Source organism: Necator americanus, chromosome III (genome assembly GCF_031761385.1).
Source record: "Necator americanus strain Aroian chromosome III, whole genome shotgun sequence".
NCBI lineage: Eukaryota > Metazoa > Nematoda > Chromadorea > Rhabditida > Ancylostomatidae > Necator > Necator americanus.
The window spans coordinates 27,349,880-27,374,444 of record NC_087373.1 but is presented as its reverse complement, the minus strand read 5'-3'; the positions used below and the strand labels follow the sequence as shown (position 1 = coordinate 27,374,444).

The 24,565-nt window shown below is 40.3% G+C and overlaps 4 protein-coding genes across 7 annotated transcripts; 1 reads left to right on the top strand and 3 right to left on the bottom strand.

Moving 5' to 3' along the window:
• Positions 1-688: 688 nt before the first annotated feature.
• On the bottom strand, positions 689-6,980 carry RB195_011100 (uncharacterized protein; the record flags this gene model as incomplete). Of its 3 annotated transcripts, XM_064192379.1 has the most annotated exons (13): positions 689-967; positions 1,029-1,135; positions 1,240-1,382; positions 3,540-3,650; positions 3,894-4,059; positions 4,548-4,716; positions 4,776-4,879; positions 5,586-5,673; positions 6,176-6,308; positions 6,382-6,466; positions 6,524-6,639; positions 6,853-6,895; positions 6,974-6,980. In XM_064192379.1, the coding sequence occupies 13 exons, from the start codon at positions 6,978-6,980 to the stop codon at positions 689-691; spliced, it is 1,551 nt and encodes a 516-aa protein (XP_064049961.1). The 3 variants fall into 3 exon arrangements, with proteins under 3 accessions (XP_064049961.1, XP_064049962.1, XP_013299465.1); XM_013444011.1 differs by lacking the exons at positions 689-967; positions 1,029-1,135; positions 1,240-1,382; ... (2 more) ...; positions 6,853-6,895; positions 6,974-6,980 and having other exon boundaries at positions 4,501-4,716; positions 6,524-6,632; XM_064192378.1 differs by lacking the exons at positions 4,548-4,716; positions 4,776-4,879; positions 5,586-5,673; ... (3 more) ...; positions 6,853-6,895; positions 6,974-6,980 and having other exon boundaries at positions 3,894-4,051.
• Positions 6,981-7,035: 55 nt separating this feature from the next.
• RB195_011099 (uncharacterized protein) lies at positions 7,036-10,962 on the top strand (the record flags this gene model as incomplete). 2 transcript variants are annotated; one of them, XM_013444012.2, is made up of 5 exons in its annotated part: positions 7,036-7,099; positions 7,178-7,250; positions 7,674-7,806; positions 7,933-8,017; positions 10,916-10,962. In XM_013444012.2, the coding sequence occupies 5 exons, from the start codon at positions 7,036-7,038 to the stop codon at positions 10,960-10,962; spliced, it is 402 nt and encodes a 133-aa protein (XP_013299466.2). The 2 variants fall into 2 exon arrangements, with proteins under 2 accessions (XP_013299466.2, XP_064049960.1); XM_064192377.1 differs by lacking the exon at positions 10,916-10,962 and adding an exon at positions 8,370-8,527.
• Positions 10,963-11,000: 38 nt separating this feature from the next.
• On the bottom strand, positions 11,001-11,956 carry RB195_011098 (uncharacterized protein; the record flags this gene model as incomplete). The annotated part of the gene is made up of 5 exons (XM_013444013.2): positions 11,001-11,117; positions 11,399-11,496; positions 11,547-11,683; positions 11,772-11,841; positions 11,899-11,956. 5 exons carry the CDS (start codon positions 11,954-11,956, stop codon positions 11,001-11,003), a joined length of 480 nt encoding a protein of 159 aa, XP_013299467.2.
• Positions 11,957-13,088: 1,132 nt separating this feature from the next.
• RB195_011097 (uncharacterized protein) lies at positions 13,089-17,972 on the bottom strand (the record flags this gene model as incomplete). Its single annotated transcript, XM_013444014.2, has 7 exons — positions 13,089-13,292; positions 13,648-13,755; positions 13,932-14,057; positions 14,304-14,407; positions 15,581-15,698; positions 15,760-15,925; positions 17,764-17,972. The coding sequence occupies 7 exons, from the start codon at positions 17,970-17,972 to the stop codon at positions 13,089-13,091; spliced, it is 1,035 nt and encodes a 344-aa protein (XP_013299468.2).
• Positions 17,973-24,565: the final 6,593 nt, after the last annotated feature.

Below are 24,565 nucleotides of genomic sequence, written 5' to 3'. Positions count from 1 at the left end.
CTAAGAGTCACTTCCTTCTAGACGTAAAATGAATCTCCTTTTTAAGGAACTTTTCAAATACAAATTGTCTCCAAGGGCTCACTGCCCGCTTATTCAGAACTCTGACTGTGGATTCTAGAAAAAATAAATGTTTTGTTTAGAGAGTTTTTGTTCAATTTTGAGGAAGAAAAATTGGATGGAAAGAAGTACAATTTTTCAACAGATAATTTTTGAGTACAAAAACAACATGTAAGGAACTATATAAGAATGGTGGTAAGTGCATTCAAATCCAGATTTTTTGAAGTCGAAGAAGAACTCGAGATAATAAAAGAGAATCATTCTTAGAAATGCAGAACAGCTTTCCAGTTTCTTCGAAAACCAAAAAATGAGTAAGAAAATATGAACGGGGGATTCAAAAAATGTGGGCATGCACAAAGATCTACTGGAATTACAAAAGTCTAATTTAACGCTAATGTAATGTGATTACAGCAGCAAGGAATGCTCTTCAAGATGTAAAAGATTAAAAACGACGTAACGTTTGACGAATGTTACCTTTGGTATTCATTTCCACTGTGAATTTTGAATAAATCTGGCACTGGATTCTATTCAGTCATGTTCATCAAAAATACAAAGAAATTGGTCCGATCTATGAACTCCGTGCTATTTAAACACAATCTCTTTGCCGTATTCAAAAAGTTGTTTCAAGAAATTACGTATCCTTCTCAATAACAGTTGGTAAAAGACTGTATCCGCCAGCGCCTACTCCAACTGATGACGCAAGAATTACGCTTTTACCATGGAAATCATAATAAAGTGTTGAATGGAAAGCAATGTTGGAAAGCACGATGCAATACTCAGCCAATGCAAACATTGTGTAAACTCCAGGTTCACAGTACGCATTATGTCGCCAGTACAGATACATCGCAAGGACCATAGAAATAATAGAGACAGAACATGCTAGTATTTTGTATTCGTAGGAACGTTCACCCTTAAGAATCGTCATCAAACAAAAAACGTAAGCATAAGCACTACAGAGATAGAAAAATTACCAGATTCGTTGCACGGCGACGTCCTGAGTAATGAAAAAGCCATGTACTAAGCAACATGTAAATCGTAGCTGATATGGCGAATCCAATGAAGCAAAGTTTGTGGAGTGCTGGAACAAATTTCCATGATTTCGACAAGCCATCAAACTGCTTTTGTCGCTGATGAGAGTTAATATGATAGATAAAAGTAGTAGATGAAAAACTGAGTTCTTACTATGATTCTCAACTGATGAAATAGCAGTCAACCCAAGTAGAAACAGATTTTCCAGAAAGTTAAGGACACATCCAATATTGCATAAAAGCCTGAATATGCGTGCCCTAGCCAGCGGTCGCAGAGGTGAAAACAGTAGATAGTTCCTGAAAAAAAAAAACTATGTAACTGCGCTACAAATAAATAACGAGAGACCGCAACTAACATTTCCACAACAGTCACCTGAACTTGCAACAAAATTGAAGTACAGTCATATCAGAACGATCTGAAGCTTAGCGCAGCTGCGTATTGGGCATGCAGTTGGGGTAAGAACTTGCTTATAGTCGGGTCAAAACGACATGAAGTACGGACAGTTGCGCAAGCGGCTGCGCTCGAAGCGAAGCGGTGGAGCGTAGCGGCTGGGATCGTGTAAGGATACAGCCACTTACCTGTGCAGTTCGCCACGGTCCCACCTCGATTCCAACCGCTGTCTCCACCACACCGCTTCCGGGTGCGGTCGCATACGCAACGGTCCGTGTTTCATGTCGTTTTGACCCAACTATACTATGCATTTGCATCGTTTGTTTCACATGTTTTCCTTTCAAACGCAACGTATCACAGAACTTATGATATTGGATTCTCCGTTGGTGAATCTAGAGTTCGGTGTATAGGTTACGGTTGTGAGCATAACCTCACTCACCTACTTTGATCGTCCTAAAAAAAACAGCGTTTGTCCTACGAGGTACAGTCGGATCAAAATGACATGAACCACGGTGCAGAAGCGTAAGTGGTTGCGCTCGTAGCGATGTGGTGGAGCGTAGTGGTTAGGATCGGGCGAGGAGCCCTTCTATCACCTTCATTGCTGTAGTTCGCGATGGTCCTACCTCGACTCCGACCGCCATCTCCAGCGTGCCGCTTCGTGCGCAACTGCTTACGCAACTGCCGCGTGCTCTACGTCATTTTGGCTTTACTATACGTGTAAAAGTTCCGCTTTTGTGCACGCATCATCCATGAGCGAACGATAAAAAACCAAAGACGTCTTCTCATCACCCTACTCAAGTAGAACCTATGGATAGGTTGCTAGACGAATCGAAGCGTGTACAAGGAATGCGCGTTCTGACGTACCTCGAAAGAACAAACTTTCCCGTCTTAGTTCTTTAGAACGGTTAGGGGGAGCCAGAATAAAAACTGAAGAAATGTACGTATTGCAGCTGTGAGGTCTCAGGTATACGTGGAACACCTGCAGTGCAGATACAGTCATTTAGTATGGTACGGACGCGCACCAAATAGAGGAACAACATGATTTGCCTCAGACGCATCGCGGCCACACACTTTCAAAACTTCGGTGCAACTGTAAGTGCAACAGAGAATAGAGCAAGCGAACTGCAGAATAAAGAGAATGATCCGGATGAGAAGCTGATCCCCATATGGACACCTTTGTAACAGATGTATAACGACGCTTTTTATTCTTCCTTGAAGACAACTTTAGCCTGTCTTTGTACATTCCCAGAATTATTCCTAATGCTCTCTATTCTATGATTCTTATTGTTCTCTGCAAAATACTAAAAATTTGATTTCTATTGCACGTAGGTTGTACACCGTTCAGATGTGTTTGCAACTGATCACCAACAGATATTCGGTTCATTTCTTTCACTGGTCATCATACCTTAGTTATTACGAGCATATAAGAGGCACGTTCACTGAAAAAACCTTTCATAGCTATTGATACAGTCAAGGTTAGGTGCAGCTGCGTAAGTGGCTGTGTTCAAAAAGGCTTGTTGAAGCTGTCTGTTAGGATCGAGGAAGCACCATCGCTCCACTGCACCGCTTCGAGCGCAGCCGCTTACGCAACTGGACCGAGGTTCAAGTCACATTGATCCGACTTTAAGAGTTACGAATTCAAGATTGTCCTCACGTTTCGAATTGTTTCCCATCTCCTAATTTCCTATCTGTGACTGTTTCTATTTTTAGAAAACAAGACCTATCATATCAGCAAGAGTTACTTCATCAAGCCTCCAAGGTGAAGGTTAGGAAGCTTCGGTTCCAATTATGTTTCTTCTGATTCTCTTTTCAATTCGCTGCACCTGAAACCTGCTAAGGGCTACGTTAGTCTCTCCATTCAAAAGCTGGTTTCTTAAAATGCCAAATGTATGGATGTTCTTTGAATTGCATCTCACGACTTTGAACTTCTCCTTTGTGAACTGGATCCAAAGAAAATGTCATCAGTTATGTTAGTGAGAGTAGATGTTATAGCGAGATAAGGCACGGAAACAATTGCAACCAGGGTAGGGAAATTCCTAAAGTACGAAAGAACGAAAAATTACCTAAGTGCGAAAGCCACAAAAAGTCGTGGGCCACCGTGTACTGCGATGAACATCCGCCATATGTAAACTTCAGGTGCGTAAGTGGACACTGCCGCCGAAATTGATGGAAGCCTTAAAACACGTAGTTATGGTCGCACCTGAAATTTGGTGCATTTGCGTAAGCAGATGCACTGGAAGCGGCGCAAGGCTGAAAGTTGCGAGATGAGTGGAGCGAGTGAGGGCTCAACCTCAATCAAAATCACTGGATTCACCGCGCCACTTCGAGTGCGCACACCTAGGCAACTGCACCCATGTTCAAGTTTTCTTGACCCGACTTTACCAGGTAATGGGGAAAATGTGAATGAAAAGGATTACCAGTTTTCGACACCGCAATGAGTTCTTGTGGCAGGTTCAAAATGCAGTAACAAAGAGCAGAATACACAAATAACTAGCGCAGATAGAGGAAGTCCTGCTACGATGTACACAAATATACGAAACGGTAACGAAAGAACATCATCGTCTCCATATGCCATTTCACTGGCTGCAAAAAAAAATACCGCTATTGCTCGCTTCCGGTGTTCGGGATGACAATGCACTAAATACAAGAGACAGAAACTACGCGACAATGCAACGTCGAGAATATGTGTATATATACATTTATGTATACATATATTTAAAAATAAAGAATAACACCTAACACATGAATCCAAAAGCAACGGTCGCGTGGATACCACGTCAAACCGGTGGGTATCTCGATGGACACACCGAGAAAGATTTATATCGCACGCGAAGTGAGTGGTGAAAGCGATACACATGCGACGTTGGATTGAAATAAGGCATAAGAGCTGAAGCAAGCATATGGACAAAAGCCATGCACCATGTATAGTTCGTACTCATACTTTAATCATTCATTAATTTTAAAAAAAAACATGTCTTTAACAATACATACAAAGCTGAACAACTAATTAAAATAGACTAGTAACTATCGATATCGTCCTTTCCATTCTATATCATAATGTGAAAGCCAACTTGTACAATTTTGCATATTGTATTTTAAGACACGCTCCCAATTAAAGGGGTTTTGGTTGTGTTCAGCTATTTCTTTTTCGGCAGCCCTCCTTTCCGCCAGAATCCTCTCGCTAACAAATTCCACGGGAAATGAGAATCTCTCACATAAATAAAGCAGGAACGCTTGAGCCTGAAATATTAGATAAGTCTAGATCAAATCATGAATTTGAAATCTGACATATAAATAACCTCAATTTCAGTGATATGGCCTCCCACTTCGAGAATGATTCGTTTTGCTTTAACAGGTGTTACATAATGATGAATACTTCCTTTACCACCACCGAGGCGTGTTCCTAAACACTATGAACGATTAAATTTAATAAAACTCCGGTGAAGAACAAATGACAACGCTCAGCAATAAACAGCGGAAATACCGGACGAGGAATTTGCGTGGGGTCGTAATGTGCAAACAACAGAAGAAAACTTTTTATCACGCAGAATGAGCATTGGGCATGTCCTCAAAATGCGCGTCATCTTACACGAACGAAAGTATAGTCCGGTCAAAACGACATGAAGCGTGGTGCAGTTACGCAAGCAGCTGCGCCGCGCTGTGAGACACTAGCTAGTTTCAGCCACACTGCAGAGGACAGTAAGCCTGCAAGCAGAGTTCACAGCGGCGCGCGCCGGTGGCTCTGCAGTTTCAGTGCTCCTGAATGCTCGGTAGTGAACGTTCAATAACCGTGAAACCGGAGGAACGCCAGTGCGCGTCGCCCGAGAGGCAGTGAAATCTGCTGGCAGCCTAAGGGTCCCACTGCACCACTTCAAGCGCAATCGTTCGCGCAAATGTGTAGACATCAGCCTGCATTGGCATTGGCGATGAAGCGGTCTTTTTCGAATCGAAGTTAGATCTAGCCTATCCATAATAATCTGTTGTTCGCAATGCAATTATCTCTAGTTATTACATAGATTCGACCAATATCGGTACAGTAGTAAGAAACGGATCATAATCTCCAATCTCCCCCAATTTTTACTCTTAATTTAGAATTCTAAAGCAATCACCTTGAGCTTTCTTCGTTCTTGGCAACCACGGAGCATCAACACGCCAAATCGCAAATTGCTTATCTAACAAATTTTTATTCACACGTTCCTGCAAAAGTATATTTTCAGCTTACACACAAGGACATGGCTGAGCACAAAGGTAGACGTGAGTTAAAGGCATCACCACACGAATCTGAGGTGGTACGGATTTCAGGTGGAGTATTCTTATACGGGATAGTAGATTATGGAGAGGGGGGTGATTCCATCCATTTTTTCATAATTGCCGTAAAAAAACGGTCCAGAAGATGCGGCGCGTGCACAAGGCTGCCGCGCTTCAATCGAACTCGTTGTAGAAAAAAGCGCACCGGAGCGCTCGAAGCCGTTTTAATTAATTATTATTGGTAATTTAATAATTAATTAATGTTGGCAATTAGGAAGAAATAGACGGAATCACCCTTCTCTCCATAATCTACGACCCCGTATACAAATACTACACCTGAAATCCGTACCACCTCAGATTCGTGGGGTGATGCCTTTAAGCATATTACAAAATTTGTTTAAAATGAAGACTGCAAAACGAAACATCTAGATTGAAGGGAATTTGAAGGGACCTGAACAAATTTGAAATCTTCAGCTGATATAAATCCACCAGAAATGGCTGCCAAACCATACTGCTCATGTATGAGTTCAGTGTGTACTTCTTCTACACCTCGCGCCTCAATCATCCGTTTCGTAGTTTTGTACCTAGGATATCAAATATAATATGTGGTAAACTCACTAGGCATAAACACACACGAGAATAACTCAAAATTCCTACTTTTTCTCTCCTTTTTCTGGATCATAGAAGGGCTCATCAGGCATTTTCGGAAGTTTCAGTTGGCCATTCGGAGGAAAGGTGACATCTGGAGTCACAAAGACGGTTGGGGCGAACTATATCAAATAAGAAAGCAAAAGCTCACTCTCAAAAGTCACCGGGAATGGGTATTTTCTCATTCCTCTTGAGCTGCCGACGACGACACCAACCGATGTCAACCGTTGAAAGAACACACTTCGGGAGGTCAGGCTCATTGGGAGACTGGGACAGGTATTTCAGTAAAAATCCGGCAGCTATTTTGAGAGAAAGCAATAGTTTTCACGAACAAGAATACCGTAGAAATTGTATTTAAAGTAAGTGAGAACGAGATAAAAATCCGCCGAAATCAAATCCCCTATAAATATGACCAGGAAGGTAGTAAAAACTGATTGAAAATTGATTGTATTGAAAATTAGAAGTATGAAAGTAACAAACCTTTCCGAAAAATCACAGTGACGAAGTTCTAAAACCGGGAAAACTGCAACACATGGAATATTGTTGCACTCGATGAAGCATTCGTCTTACAACGTTCGTTGACGTGTCGTAGGTTAGAAACTGTGCATTTGTTTTTTTTTACTGCATTGTTACCAATAAGAATCTTCTGAACGTACAGAAATCATGTCGCTCTCCGGAATGCTGAAGGAACACCAACAGAAGCAAGTTTTACGTAAAGAAGAGCAAGGTAGGTATTTATTTCGTCACTGGGATTCCCGTGTGCTGTTTTTACCAGAGAATCGTCGACTAGCACACTTTTTTCCAGAGAAGTTGAAAAACGAAGCAATTGTAGCCGCACACAATCTATCAGCAGCCGTAGTTGACCATTTAAATCTGAGGTAGGTCATGAAGAGGTCGTTAAAGATTCAGGAACACTTTTTAGACTCATGCTTATGTTCACAAGATCATTGGCAGTGAAACACATTTCTGTAGAATGGTCATTCCCACTTTTACAAACAACAGTGAAACGTAGATCTAACTTTGTTGTAACATCCTGTTCCTGTTCGTTTTTGATCTTTTTGAACAGTTCGGAAAGAATCTTTGCGTGCACAGAGAGCATAATTCCGACGAGAGCATGAAATGAAAAGAAGATCTGCAGGTATAACTACTCTTCCAAGTAAACCAGCGTCGTAAGCAGCACAGAAGAGGAAGTGTTATTTCTAATCTTCTTTCTCGCAGTAGGATGATAAATTAGGAGTAGCAACTGTGTTTCAAAATGAAATAACATAATGATTCCTCCAGCATTTTTTTTCTTGTTTCAGAGTCTCTCAAGCGTATGGAAACCAGAAGCGTCTTGATGTGGAAGCTAAACGATTCGAAAATAACGCCGCCGCACTTGCGAAACAATCTGAGCAATGGCTGGCTATCACAGAATCCTTAAACCATGCTCTAAAGGTTTGTTCGTAACAAGTCGTCACTAATGTTAGTTCCACGAACATTTCTTAACGAGTATAATTTTGACTCTTTCATTCTGGTTAATGTAATATCACTACCATCTAATAATATTAATGTAATCTTTAGGAAATTGGCGATGTCGAGAATTGGGCTAAGGCAATTCAGAATGACATGACTGTCATTTCGACTACCTTGCAGCGGGTCTATCAAGGTATTAATATGTAATTCCAAAGATTGTGCACTTCTTCGATGAATCGGTCCGGGTGTGTGATCTTTTAAGCTCTCAGTGTACATGTGATGTAGATCATCTGGCGTTTCAGAGTACTGCAATGACGTGCGGTAATCAATAAAATAGTAGTAATATTCATCGCTTATGAAGCAAATTTCGAATTAAAAGCATTGTAATAGTTTATAGAATAGGATCAAGATCCCATGATTGAGCAACCGCGACCTCGAAAAAATGGCCAACCGCATCTGAGCGCCGCGGTAATCATACTCGAAGCGTACTGAACAGTGACGAGCACCTATGCGGCACCTCTAGCTCCTAACAAGTTCATATTCAGAGCGTCAAACGAAATACTATACTACAGTGACATACCATGTTCAATGTGGCATTCGGAATGTCTCCACATCACAACTATTAGTAGCGAAGTACCGACGCAACTATAGAGCATGGGACCAATGTTTCGAAGTACGGAATGAAACAGTGCTGTGGACTTGACCAAAAGCAGCACCCCAAAAACTATAGCGAACCTTGCAAAGGGACAAACACTACTTCTTTTCGTTTACTTCTCATAAAGTCTCATTTTCTATTTTTCAATTGGTTCCAGCCACGTTTTTAAGAAGGATACGTCAACCAAATGAATGGTACGTTGTTTTTGCTGGAAGAAAGATGAATTTCGTTGATAGGAACTTTTGTCGGTTCTATTAGTCGGATCAAAACGACCTGAAGCTCGGTGTAATTACACTGCACGGAGTTCAGGTCGTTTTGATCCGACTATGGTACCGACAAAAGTTAATTTCGTAAGCGGCTGCGCTTGAAGCGGCGATTGGGAGGTGGAGTCATCACGGCATCTCGAGTTGTCATATGCAGCTGCAGCGAGCTTCAGGTTGTTTTAGCCTGACTCTAGCACGAAACATAGTAGCACATGTTTCTTCATAGTCATCTTTGACCTACGGTTTACTAAGTTAGATTATGGGTACTCATAGGAAACTAAATTAGGTAGGGACGATATTATCCGGGAACACATGAAAATCAGACAAAAATGCATGGTCGTAATTTTGATTTTGTCGCCGTTTTGTACGCTTATGAAACGCTTATTATAAAATATTGTGCGACGGAACCCCCACTTGTTTACCTCTTTCTTCGAGCACGAATCCAACTACTCTTACCCGCAAGGATACAGTCGCAATGCATGAAATTGGTTGAGAACCAAGCTTTGAGAATGACCGCCCACGCGATACTACACTACAAATTAAAATTTTAACGGGAATGTCCTTGACTGATCGTAGTGAGTAGAAAATGCGCGGAATAACTCTTGCTGAAATTTTTTGTGCAAACTAAACTGTACAATTCAGACTGAAATTCCGTCATTTTTTATTTTCAGTACAAATATTTCCACCACGATATTTAATGCTGTGTGCACGTACGAGTAGAAAGAGCTTACGAACAAGCTACTTAGTCAAACCTGTTGTCCTTGTACGCGATATCGGCTACTTCCTCAGTGTAATTTTTGTTCCCCTATTTTAAAAGGAAAAGAATCATTGACTTCTAAAGGACCTTGCAGTTTGATTAACGAACCTAATGATTCCAGTATGTTAGAGAAATAAGAGTCAGGGTGTTTTTATCCTTCCAGACAAGTCTGATACCAATAACCGTGCAGGGGTCGATAAATTGGCACCAGACTTGTCTGGGAGGATAAAAACACTGACTTGACACATCGGCTAGCCCCCGCAAGTCGTTGTATAGGCGAGTTACACGTTCGTAGACCTCAAACGATTTTGAATTGAAGTGAACGTGGGGCGCATCCCAAGGGGATTGATTAACGTCAGACACTTTACCTCTTATCCTTATAAAGAAATAACCCCTGCTTCTCATCCTAATCTTTGTCAACTACCAAGTGTTGTAGGAACAGGTTATGCTGTTAGCTTTGGTCGAACACGAACTGAAAAAAAAAGAAAAGAAAAAGAAAAAAAAAAGAAAAGAAAAAAATCAAGTCTGTGAATAGATTCATAGAAGAAATAGAGCGCTCATATGATGGAGACCTCATCGTGCGTGTACTTCGAAGATATCATGGACAGAGCGATTTGGCGGAAAAAGCGGAGGGAATCAAGACGCCTACCTTTGCACCATCTAAAGAGCTACAGAGTCGCTCATGCACCAGAATCTCACCCCTTACCTTCTAGGTATCACTCATTTCTACGCAGGGGAGACTTCGTTCAATGTTGTTATTATTTCAGTCTTTGCTTACAGCGAACGTCGAAAAATTACGTAGTTATAGAAGGGTCGAAACGAAATGAAGGAGGATGCAATTGCCTTAGCGGCTGCGCACGCAGCGGTGCGTAGCAGTTAAGATCGAGGGAAAACCTTTGCTGACACAATTCTTCGCTGCAGTTCACGATGGTCCCACCTCGCTTTGTCCAAGCGCGTTCTCCACTGCGTCGTTTCAGGCGCAGCCGCAACTGCATCGTGGTTCATGTCGTTTTAACCTTACTATAGGTTGTTTCGGGTCATGCCGCTATGAATTCTTTTCTGCGCTTCAAAACTTCTGAAAAGATACTATCCCACCTTTACGTCCAATCACTTATGCTTTCAAACAGAAATACTTCTTCATAGATGACAAATTAAGTAATTTAATAGAGGTCTTCATCCAGCACAGTTAATTCGTAGGGTATTCAGTATTTTGAAATGGCTGCTAATACGAGGTAACAAAGATCAGAATTGCTCGATGAAAAAAGTGCTATGAAAGTCAATGAAGCAAATAACAATACATAGATCAACTGTTGCAAACTCTGTTTTTAACCTTACTGGAGTATACTCACGCAATAGAAACAATCACCGCAAAAAGGGTAAACCGTAAAAGAACACGAAAACAAACACTTTTTACAGAGACGAACAGAGCAGCAGTAAACAGCGGCGCCAGTGAATCTCGTTAAGAAGATTCGAATACAATGGACAACATCCCGCTCAAATCTTATAATTTTTCCAATTCTTCCGTGAGCTTTTCGATCTCGTTTTCATACTCCGTCTTCCGGTTAACTTTCGCCACCTGGTTTGGCAGTGGAATGATTTCCCCACTGTTTATGCGTTCCTAAAAGTAACGTTCAAGAAATATGTAGATGCTCAAAAACGGCAGTTTGGTCGAGTTATCTACTAACAGTAGAGGCGTATCTATAATCGTACACTGTTGGGACCTCATGAATTGTTTACAACACTCGATGTTGGCATCGTCACAACGGCAACTTCCTGTTCTCTTATATCCCATCTTATTTCATATTCAGCTTGATCTACTACTTTCTTTTTCAGTTCAATTTCGAATGAAAAATACACAGATATGAAAATGTATTAACGATAAGATTACACAACCCTCACCTCAAGTTTAGCAATTTCTGCAAGTTTCAGCTGGACTTTGTCGATCTTCTTTTGTATTTGTTCATGTGGTGTTATAGCTGCATTTGGTTTGAATATAGCTGAAATAAAATATTCATTCCAAATCCCGCGCTACTCCAACAATGCGCACCTGCTATAGGTTGTCGTGGTCCTGCTGTGGCTTGTTTCATTTCGCGTGGAGTAATTCCTACCACAGCCTTGCCACGACTTGCTGCCGCCACTTGTGAGGGATTCTGATATTTTGGTTGCTCTTCTTGAGGGATATATCTGAAAAATAAAATTGCATTTCATGACTCCTGGATGACACGCTCCTCTTGAATCAACAGCATTTTTTACATCGTACTACAACACTCACCCATCTTTCACTCGTCGTGCTTTCCTCCACGTTCCATCTGCTCTTTGTGTTGCAGCAATGTAAGTCTCACCTAACAACCAAAAAGTTCCTAAATGAGAACAATGGAAACAAAAATGTTCATGTTAACCTTGACTAGTCCTTATGCGCAGATCTCCACCATCCTGTTTGTCATTTGGTGTAGACATCTATGTAAAGCCTTAATGCTTTACTAGTACTCCTATGCTGCAACACTAACGCTTTTTTCCAAAATAAACAGTTCAAAAGTGTGCATAGGATCGTCGATCACTGGATGCACGTAGTTGTTTCATAGATCACGTACGCAGTCTTCCGCCGGAACAACCGACTAACGTTTTGGAAAACATTTCTATTTTTAATATGTTTATCGTTTATTTAGCGTGAATCTGCAACTACGCATGAAGCAAAGTTATCTAAACCTATCAGTAGTAGGAGATCTTATGGGGAAATTGTTGATCCACAAAGGAAAAAAAAACAACGTATCACAATATCGAAAATAAAGGATGCTGAGGAGGTTACAGTTTGGTGCTGGTAGCGATAACTGATTTTCAGAGAGCCCAGAGGAAGATTCTATTATGAACCGGTAATCGGAAAATGCAGAGAATATCAAGAACATGTGAGCACGATCCTCCCTGAGTACAACACAAACCAAAATGCAGGCTAACATCGATCCAAAAACAACTATTTCCGTATCGAATGTTTGACTGTACTGTCTAAAACAAGTAGTGCTGTGCTAGAACTTTAATCTGTGAGCTAATTTCGAAAGAAAATTTTTGAAGAATGCATTGATAGCTTTCTTTTCCTTTTAAATGTTCACTTTAAAGCTGTCATATTCTCAAGGACGACCGTCTTTTGGTGATATCTAGCTTAGCTGAAATTTCTAATAGCTAGACCCGCTAACTCGGGTACAACATAAACAGTCCATTAGAAACGGATGGAATAATCATTAGTTGATACCAGAGATCAGAAGATAATCACACAGGAATTAGTTTTGGTAACTAGGAGGTGATCGAGATTTCTCTGTGTTGAATCGGTGAAAAACTTTCAGAAAGAATACTAGTCATATACTTGAAACGCAAGAACTATCCGAACGCTGGCCACTCTGAGAGGATGAGATGCAGGCACAAAGACTATCAAGTGATTATAGGAACGAAGAAGTGGGAAGAATATCAACCACGAGGAAGTGTAGGAGCAAAAAACAAGGTAGAACGATTCACAAACCATTAAAAGATGGCATAAAAAGACAAGTACGAATGAATTCTAGAGTGATTACATAGAAAGCAGCAACTAAAGATGGTAAGACTAGACTTTCTCGACTGCTGCTGTGTTCCGATTATTCGAGTTTATGACTCGGGCTGCTTTTGGCATTCGTGCACTGTCTGGATGTCGACAGTTCGGACAGAACCATTTCCCTTTTGGCTTAGTGGTGAGACCAATGCACTCAAAATGAAACCACTCGATCTCGCATTTGTCATTGTCACATCCAATCATCTCGCCGAAAGAAATCTGCAAAAAAAAGACCGCACTTTCAAGCCACCCTAGAGAAAAGTCAGTGATACAAAACAAGTTCACGCAGTCAAGTGTTTACAATGAAAAGTGCAATCAAAGTTATTTCAATCAAGGATCAACGGTATATCTGTAGTAGCTTCGTGATGAAATTATCGTAAAAATGGTAGAGATCAAATACAATTGACTACAACAGAACGAAATTAGATGATTACATTAAAATTAAGATTTTAAAAAATGGTAAATTAATATTACTGAAGCAATAAAGAACTGAACTAATAATTGATTTAAAGAACAAATACACTGATTGCAATAACTTAATGCACAGTAGTAGTGCTATGGAAGACAGACTCACTCGACTGCAAAAGCAGTATGTAGGTTCATCTTCTTCTTTAGCCTTCACACGCGGGGTTTTGCTCAACCGATTGCTAGTTCTTTTTTTCACACCGTTCTCTTTTTTAGGCTAAAATACAAGTAGTCATCCAGTGCAAATAACGAAAAGAGACAAAGAAGAGAGAAGAAAGAATAGATATTTGTGGTCATCTCGTATTAGATGAGAAAAAATGAAATGAAACTCCTCGAAAATATGAACAGCAAAAAGAAATAGAAATAAACCAATGAACAACAGTTGTGAAAAACCTTTTTCTCTGCAGGATGAGCCGATGTTGGTGTCTGTGTGGCTCGGCGTTTATTACCTACACGGTTGTTCGTGGTAACTGGTGTTTCCGGAATAGAATCTACTTGATTTGTAGCTTGTCCATGTGCCTATAATGATATTTTATAGAAGAAGTTCATTGTCCCAATAATCTGAGTTTTTGTTTCGCAGCTATACTTTTACCTCTGTTGTACATGTTTATAACTCATCACTCGCACTGCGCTATAACGTATTCAAAAAATGTATGAGATCTACAACCTCCTCCATAACATACAAGTTTTGTATCTCTGCCAAAAACACGAAATAAATAGCAGATGTTGATAGAGTAGTTACAAATCGAATAAATCTGACAGCACCTTTGATGATGGAGCTTTCTCACGATGAGCACTCCTGTCTGCCTTTGACGTTGAAGGTGCTTCTTTCTCCTTTCGTTCCTTCTTAGTAACTTTACCACGCTTCTCTAAAACAGAGCTTCTCTGTTCTCATTTTACACATGGAAAAGGTGAAAAACAAACATGAAAAGAATCTTCCTGTTTCGAATAAATAACTAAAGAAGTTTGTGCTTAAACAGATGCGGATGTGTATTATGTATGGAATCAGATAACTTACAAGCCACGGAAGCAGCCATTTTCACAGACCGATCGAATTAACCAGGCTGTCTATGGAGGATAGGCTTTAATAGGTAGGTGAGTTTTATTCGCTGACGAAAAGATCTAATATAATGTGTATGGATAGAAGAATGGACAGCGTAGAAAAGATCTTCGCTTCCAATTTGGAAAAAAAACCAAGCGCATGCAACTTAACTTCAGATATTAAGGACGAAAGTGAGAGGCAAGATTACAAGACCCCTTGCAAATCTTTTGGAAATTCCTACTGAGAGTAGTCCAAAAAAATGAAGGTGTTTGTTTACTGATGAGAACATTGTGCAGGGCATGAAGAGGATTTTTACAGCAGCATATAGTCGGGTCAAAACGACAAGAAGTACGGACACTTTCGTAAGCGGCTGCGCTCGAAGCGGTGCGGTGGAGACAGCGGTTGGAATTGAGGTGGTACCATGGCGAACTGCAGAGATGGGTAGCGATAGCGAGGATCCTTACACGGTCCCAATCGCTACGCACCAGCGCACTGCTTACGCAACTGTCCGTGCTTCATGTCGTTTTGACCCAGATATATGTGATGCTCCGTTGAAATATCAAGAACAATATTTTCTAGAATGAATTTCAAGCGTTTGAAAGCGTATTTGTATTGAATGACATTTTCCACAGCAGTACACAAAATAGAACAATTTTGCGCATCGTAGACTGTCCTAACACTGCTAACAATCCGCTTTAATCATGCACGATGCTTTTTGCTTCTTTCTTTCATACAGCTGTTAAGGAAGTTGCCACCGTTAATAGAGTGTGAGAGGTCGGAGTTGATACGTAACTTTGGTGAGCTCATATTTTCGAATCACAAAGACAATATATATAAGGTTAACAGAAAATGCATAAAATAACATATAATACTAATAATACTAATACTTTAATAACATCTTTAATCTTTAATAACAAAGCTTCAAACCGAATAGTATAAACACTTGTAAAAAAAAATTTAAGAGAACGTAAAAGAAAAAGAGGTTACGAAACTCACGAACCTTTGATTTCAAGTGGCCGATGTTTCTTTATTTCTTCGAAAGCAACTGCAGCTTGTTGCGCTGCTATATCCCTTGCAGCACAAGATGCACTTTGTAAACACACCAAATGTGCGTTTAACTACAATAATCAAAGGCTTAATCTTGCAAAACACAGCTAGCAAAATTAGTTCACAACTTACGGATCGATTCGCTTCTCGTCGTTGCTCTAATCGCACAGAGTCATCACAGTTTGGCAAACTTGAAGTACTAGGAGACAACGCTGCCAACGAATTAACCAGGCTGTCTATGCGTTCGACGAGACTGTGTTGAATGTCCGTAATGTTTTGACGGTATGTATTGTGATAGCTGAAAGAAAATCTGTTGATCATACGCAAAACTAGACTGGAAGCTAAGGGAAAGTGTAGAATTGTCTTGTAACATTGAATTTGAAGTAGAGTCAGTTTGTCATAACCACTGAATTTCTATTAGATTAGTAGTCACTCCTGTTGCAAAACATCGTTTCATTCTAAATGCTAGAAAATTACTGAAGCTAAATATAAACATACAAAAAATAGTGGTTAAGAGATAAAGGATAAAGCGTCTGGAGTTAATCAGTCGGTTTTGTACGTGTTGATAGGTTCGGACTTGGTTGGTTCAAGCGGACCCTCTAACTACTGTGCTAGACATACCCTTAAGCAAGTTATAGTTATTTGGAAGCAACAAAGACGGCACAGAGTGCAAACCTAGACATTTAATTGTAGCGTAAAAGATACATATAACAGCACCTTCGGTATTCTTTACAATCATAGCACAAAGAAAGAACGTTAGAAATAGGTAAAACTAGAATCCATAGCAACGTAAGTGAACAATGAAATATACTTCACTTCATCCGAGAAACCATCCTCATCCCGGCTGGGGAAAACTTCTGGTGCAAACGAGAAATAACTTAAACCTCATACTTACTGCAAGAAAGAGTAGAAAGTTCTCGACACTTCTTCCTTTAATAAATTATAATGCATATGATAGTATTATAGTAGTTTTGGTTATTACCTTAAGGCACAGGCCTTTATTTGAACGACTTCGCGTTCCAAATTCGTTCTCCTTTTTCAATTCATTATTCATGTCGAAAAGTCTAAGTATGCGACTTTAAACGAAACCAAGCATCATAAAAATTACTGAAATCTTAGATCCAAAAGAAGTACACTGCTTTTGGCTCATGCAGAAAACCCTCAATCTAGAAAGCAGAGTTCAATATTAACCTCATTTTGCATTTAGATTGAAGTTTAAAAAACTAGCTGGAATGTCTTGTTCTGTTGCTGGTTAAGACAATGTGATTAGAACCACTTGTGAGAATTTCGAATACCCAAGTAATAATGGCCAAAGCAATCTAGACTTTTCTGATTTATTAATTATTCGTTATCTTAAAATACGGAAACAGAACGTGCAAAACAGAAGAGAGCCTTATGAATAGCGGCATCTCTAATAAATAGATCCGTGAGTTTTATCTTCAAATGCGCCAATATTTCACTCAGAAAGGCTGAAATAATTTTGCGTATGCCTATGATGAATAAAAAAGGAGAAATGTCTTTTGTCACTTGCTTGTTTTCACCTAAACTGAAGCAAATCTATCATCTCTCTAAAGAAAAATGCATTCAGAGGAGAAATATTGGGGAGAAACAAAGCATCTGCATATCTCTGAAGTTACGCAAGTTAAGAAAGCACGCAAAGCAAGAATTTTTATCGAAGAAGAAAGAGTTTCTAACTCCAAAAGAAAAAAAATATGTAGGCGAGGCAGAAACATGTGAATGACAATTTTCCCAAACAAAAAGAGCGTGTTATTTCCAACAACCGATTTGATTTTGAAAACCGTAGCGTTTAGAAGTGGATTGAATTGGAATGACTACCTTTATTTCGAAATTGAGCTCACTGCAAATCTTGTAAGTATATTCATTCACAACATGTTCTGTCTAATACGTGCTAATACCGCAAGACTTTTAAAATGCTGCATCAAGGCAAATTACAATGAAATTTGCTTCCCAGTCTTGTGACTCCTTGGTTGATACATAGTGTACCTTTTTTTCGAAATTTTTACCCGTAAGCATTCGCAAATGTACTCGACTTGTGATAAGACGCAGAGTGGTTATAAAGAAAAAAGAAGAACTATTACCACTGCACAGTGCAAACGGAAGAAAAATGAAGCGTACCTTCTATCGAATGAATCGAACATTGCAAGAGCCCGTGCAATCCGCAATGATGCTGCTTTTTGACGATTAATCGTCGATTTGTTGCCGCTGGAGGTGCTCGGGTTATTCGCATCCTGGTTCGGTTTCTTAGTGGGAACCTCTTTATTCAGCTTGACTGCTGTTTTCACGGGTTTGGACGCTGCCGGCGTAGCAGTAGCAGACGCCGGCATGAATTGGTTCGAGAGAACGCACAACGGCCGACGCGACAGCCTGATCAACTCACTGGAAGAAAAAAGAAGCATATAAAGAAAAAAAATGCAGCGATACGTCCGATTGAAAGAGCCAAAATAAAGTTCTCGAGGAAAAGCGAATGCAAACGCTAACGATAGGAACATACTATAGAGTCTCGCATTTGAGAAAATCGAAGAAGAATGTCACAGCCACTTTTCTTTAGAAAGAATCTAGCAACGATAAACCAACAGAACTATCATTTATGATTCTAATCATCCAGAGAAAGGAAACCAGCAATGAGTGAATGAGTCATCGTGTAATGTCTATGCTCTCTATTCGTAATACAATGAACGAGAAACAAGAAACTCTCGACTCCAGGAAATCACATAAACAGTTTCGTCTCGGGGTGTAAATCCTTTTGGAGTTCCAAGAATTTCTAGAGTAAAAAGGAGAGAACGAATGGAAACAATGCTGCACCACAGTCCACTGTTACATCATCGACCAAAACGAACAGCATATGCACGCTACAGCGGAAAATAGTCGACTCCGTTCGTTCGACAACAATTTTCCTGCAGAATGATCGTTGAGGTGAACGAGAATGCGAAACAAACATCTTCACAGGGGTTACAGGAAGAGTAGGGGAGCGCTGAAGCAGAAGTAAGCGATGAGAAACAATCCACACGCTGCTGATAGGTCAACGGACCATTCGCGTTCATTTTCAGTCGAATAAGACAGTAAAGGGTAGTATGTAAAAATGGCGGGAACCGAAAGCAAGATCCAGATCTATTTTCACAAACAGAAAACAGAAACGTGATACAGTGCACGGACCGGAGGCACGCGAAAACGGCGTCCCTGACAGCCTGCCCTCCGTCTCTGACTGTTGTCGTCTCGTTTCTCACGCGCTCAGCCCACCTCTACGTCTCCCACCAAGTCCCCGCATCCTGGCGTTTGCCGTGGCCGGCCATCCCAGCGATACCGGCTCTTGCCAACTTATTCCACGAATTCGCTGAATTGACGTCGTTTGGCACTGTCTCTGGGGTCAGCGGACGCCTCGAATCAGCTTGAGACCAGTTTCCACGCTCAGCGGGGTTTCATGGCAATGTGCAGGTTCCGAACGGAGCTGTGCTGATGTCTTGACTCTGAGGACAACGACAGGTGTTCGACGATCGTAATTGTGGTTACGTTGTGGTGTTGCTATGGAAGACTCCTACCGTAGTCATCACTTCCATACGGTGGTGGATGATCTGGATGGTTTCTTTTTTTTGTTTCTATCCCATATCTCAAGTTCACTGGCTATACACTAATTGGTGTAACTCCTCATAAATTTCCTGTGCCCTGTAATTTAACTGTGGTTCAGTTGAGAATGATTTGTGATGAAAAGTTGGTTTGAATTCTCAATTTAAATTTCATTAACTACTATTTCTTATAATGCCAAGCCTTGAAAGGTCCTCATGGTCTATTTCATTGCTTAGTTAAAATTCTTTGCCGTCAATGCATTTGAAATGCGCTACGCCGTTGCTCCTAGCACTGAAGGTCCCTTTTAACCTTTATTCGAGCTCCATCTCTCAGGAATACGTGTGCCGAGCACAAATAGCACCACATTTGAATGCATTTCTCTTTGTTCTCCTCTTTTTGTCTCTTTTGTCTTCTTCATCACTCTACGTCCAGCTTTTTTTAAAACTGTCTTCATTTCCCTCAAATCGACTTTCTTTGATTATAGTAGGGTTGAAACGACATGAAGCACGGGGCAATTGCGTACGCGGCTTCTCTCGAGGAGCTTCGGTGGAGCGTAGCGGCTAGGAGCGTGATGAAACCCTTGTTCATACCAGCCATCGCTGCAGTTTGCGAGGGTCCCAACTCGGTTCCAACTGCTGCCTCCACCGCGCCTTTTCGAGCGCGTACGCAAATGCACCGCAACTACAGTCGTGCTTCATGTCGTTTTGACCCGACTATAACGTGGCTTGCTTCACAAACAACAGAAGACGCCCTGGAATGGGCTTTTTGTAATTTTTGTTAAATCTCTTTCGTGTTCTCTTAGAAACAGCTTATTGTACCACCTGGTTTTTGAGGCAAAATATTTTCGTACATTATTCTTGTAAGTTACTAGTTAACAGTCGTCATAAGAAGTACGACAATTGGCCTGGCGGTAGCCACACTATTGGCTACCTGTTTTTCTAAGGCTGCCCACAGAGTTCAGAGCCACGCGGGCGCGCGGTTTGACGGCTCTGCGGTTTTGATGGTTATTGACTATTCACAACAGTGCGCTCAATAACCACCAAAACCATAGATAGGATAGTCGGAGCCGGAGATCTGACCCCCTTCACCTTTGAACCGTTGGGGAAGGGACCTCCTTCACTTTTGGACGGTTGGCGAAAGGACCCTCGTCACTTGAGCTGCACCCCATGAGGTAAACCCCCTTCACCTGAGGAGGGTCCGGCTTCTCCCTATCGCACCTATGACTAAAACCCCAGAGCCGCCAGACCGCTCCCGTTCTGAACCCTGCGGGCAGTCTAAGGAGCGCGTCCGCGAGTGAAGCCTAGAGGAACAGCAGAGAGTAAAAGCTACAGTGGCTGGAAAATAATCACGTGATGGACGGGAAATAATTGCATTGTAAGGAAAACAAACTTCAAAATTTTACGGAAAAAGTAAGGAAAGAGACTTAAAGAGACAAATGGTATACTAGTGTTGAATCTAAACGACCTGACGTGTGGTGCAATTGCGTAAGTTGCAGTTGCGTTCGCCGTGGGACTCACTTTAGCTCCAATCGGACAGCGGGGCTGAAGGAATGTCAACACGCACACTTTTATCGCAACTGCCTACGCATTTGCACCACAAGTCAGGTCGTTTTGAACTCAGTCTTTATTGCTTAGACTGATTATTACTTTTTATCTTCACTCTCATTTATTGATATGTGTATGTTTTTTTCTGCAACAAATGATAAAATTTTGCGTCATCTGCACAATTTATTGCTCTAATGACATGATTTTTTTCAAACATGGGCGGCCACTTATGATTTCCCCATTATGTTCACTTCCTCTAAGTTACAAGCGGGACCTGGATACAGCTGTCAAGTGGAGGTCTAGTGAGTCATTCTACGTTCAAGAAGGAAAACAGCTACTCTTCTATCATAAATACAATCATTGCTACCGTTCTCAGTATCTTCATAAATATTTCATTTCAATACTGTTTCTATAGACTCTTGAAGAGAAAATGATTAAGGACAATTCGTTCCCGTATGTTGTCCTTTTTCTTCCAAATTCCTGCACTGTTGACTCATCATCAAATAGAGGAACTATTCCGTACTCATCTACGCTTCTTCTTCGTTATCTTCCCATCTTCAGTATTTTTGATTTTTTTTTCGTGGTATTTATGATAACAAATAGGTGGTTTTTCTTCTTAATCGCACATGAACTCTTACTTTCTTTTCTTTCAGCTAATTTTTCTCTTTATTGTATCGTTTGATCCGCTTCCCTAACGCTTCGACGAATCACAACGATTTGTCGTGGTCACGCCCGTCTACGAAACAGCTGTATACCCGTTTTGTTCCGGACGTACACGCTTTTCTGCTGAATGTCAAAAGTGTGCTTAGGCGCTCACTTTTTTCGGATATCTCTTATTCTCTGTTTTTTCAGGTGCATTCGTCCACTTTTTCTGGACACTCCTTTCTACAGTGTATTGTATTTAGTTCATTCTTCCCCTAGAATGTAAGTCATAATGTTGAAAGTTATGCCGGTTTTGATGGATTAGGGCAATTGGGTGTCCATTTAAAATGGCTCTTCTTCTTTTCTTCGGGTCATCGTGCACTTCACAAATTTTGCTGCTCGTAAAAATTTCAAGGCGTCGATATTGTGAAATTTCTAGGAAAAGGGGAAATCGGAGTCAACGGTTTTCTGTATTTTTGTTAAAAAGTTATCAAATTATCTATGAATTCATGGAAACATGCACTAACAATTTAATCCCAATCCATCAATAGTTGTTTGAATGTTAATTAATTGAATGGGAATTGACAGTACGTTTATATACATGTATATTTTCTAGTATTATGTTCAAAGAAGAACTCTGGACGGTATATACATATTTCTGGATGCGCTCCTTCATTTTCGAATCCATGCAATAATGTGTGTGATGATGTTCATTTAATATGATCAACTTCTCCACACCATTTAACTTCAAATTGTGATGATCAGTCTATTTATTCGGTTCTGTCTCTGCTATTTAAAATTCCAGGGTGAAGAGCTTTTTATGGTGTTTATTGTTCTTTTTTGCTTTTTTAACTATATTTGATTAAACTACATAGTTACAATATTCAACGACTACATCCAACTAGAAAACTGAGTATCAACATCCGGATTTCTCTCTTGAAGACTTATTTTGAAGAATTATCACTTTTTTGATTCTTGAAATATTCCTGTCTAACAAAGATGTATTAGGAAGGCTCATATGTATGAATATAATCTTCGGAAAATTAGGCTTTACCCATGTACCTGTTTTGTTGTAACAGTTTGTCAGCTGAGGTCGACTGATCCATTTTGTTAGTTACCATGTCAGAATATTTACACAAAGACCACCTCGTTTTCAGTTCAATATGGAATATATATATATATATATAATGTAATATAATTCAATCTGGAATCAAATATTGAAACTGTTTCCTTCATTTCTTCCTCATTCTTATCATATCAAGTCATACATGTATAAATTCTTTAAATTACGAAAAAAATAAATAAATCTTGCAAGTTATAAAATGAGCCGTAATGCCGTTGCGGTAAAAGTGCCACTTAGCAAAATTACGCTCAGCATAAGTAGTCCGCTAAGGAATTTCAAGGTCTGTGGATCGTGACAGTTGTTGCCGGCTCCGATTTCACTTCAGCTTCGAAGAAAGTGCATTTTTTTGCTGACCTGTTTGGTTTCTCTAGCAGACGATCTTGTTTTGTACTTTTAGAGTAGATTTAAGCCATTTGCGAGGAGGATAAATGAAGGAAAAGAGTTCTATAAAGGGTTAAACTGAGGTCTTCTTTGTGTTATTTGTATTAGTCGTACGATATTCGGTTTTGTGCATATGCTCATCGATTACCCAACTCATTTTCATAAAAATGGAGAACCTTGAATACTAAGGAAATGGTCACCCCACAGTAGTTCACGTCGTCCAAGAACGTGTACCCTGTCAATAGTTTAGGGGCAGAGTAAATTTAAAGGCTTTCTTACCAACTTAATTAACTCGGATAAATCTGGCCTCCCCGTTGTCACATGAATGAAGTCACCAGCAACTTGGGTCGAAAATTCCGAAAAAAAAAGTTCAACGGACATAGAACACCTGAAAATTGAGACATTTCTATCCATTTTAAATGTTCCAACTGTAGGGAATGGTACTTATTTCCTGGCATCTTCCTGAAGTGTTTTGAAGAAAGATCGATCTAAAGATCTGATCCTGTTGATGGTTATGCTTAATTTTCAAAGGCAGCATACCACGAATCAGATGGAGGGGGAATGCGAGGAAAAAGTAGAGATGGGGATGTGGACTGCAGGATTAGGGGTGGTTCCGATCATCTCTCCCTAATCGTCTTTGAAAAAATAGCGTGAAAGACACCTTTTTTACGACGATTTCAGTTGCAACGCCCCACCCGCGCTGCATCCAAGTGCGAGCGGTCGAGGATCACTTATGTCTTCTCTGAATAGGCTAGGGGGACCGGAACGTATACATAGAGGAGCGTTTTAAGGTACCTGGTAGAAACCAAAGAGGTTCTGACTTTTTACCTAATCTTCTCTCTCTTTGTTATCCATCAGAGAAAGAAAATAAGGGTGTGAAGTCTAGACGTTATTGATTGGAACGCCGCTGCTTATTTTCTGCTCGTAAACTGTCGAATCCGCAATCTCCCCATGTCCTGGAATTTACTTTTTCTTTGCGCTTCTTTGTTTCCAAAGATTTCTCGATTTTCGCCAAAAAAAGAGCAAAGTTCGTAATCGAGGCGCAATTCATTTTCTGCTATCCTTCCTTCGATCCCTCCAGATAATCAACAGGAACAAATCTCTTCTTTTTCTGCACTGTTTTATGGGCTTCTATTTGCAGGATTTAAAAAAAAAGACGTTGGATGGCCCTAGATCAATACAGACTTTTCACTTCCATAATTTTTTTGAGAATTCAGTTTTTGATGGAAATTTTAAACATTCACTGAGTTGCACTTCGTCCATCGGTAGTTACTGAAAAATGCAAGAAAGGCAATTGATGGGGAGCTGTTCCGCCCTGTAACTGGTCCTAGACACATCGATTTATCTGAGGGAGCTGAACTTCAAAGAATTATTAAGTTACGAGAAATGACGGCCACAAACATGGGTAACACCATTGACTTACTTTGCACTAATATGGCTTCTGGTTACTATTGCATAATAATATATTATTCATTAATCACTTACTCACTCACTTATTTTCACTTTGCAAAACACCGTGAAACAGAAGAAAATTAAAAAAACTATTATTTATGGAGTACTGTTTATGTCCACTGTAACTGTAACAAAAAGTGGATAAGACGGTTGTAGCTGAAAGCTAATTTATGAATTTTCGCATTTGTACAGGTTTTCATCTAAAACGGCCAAC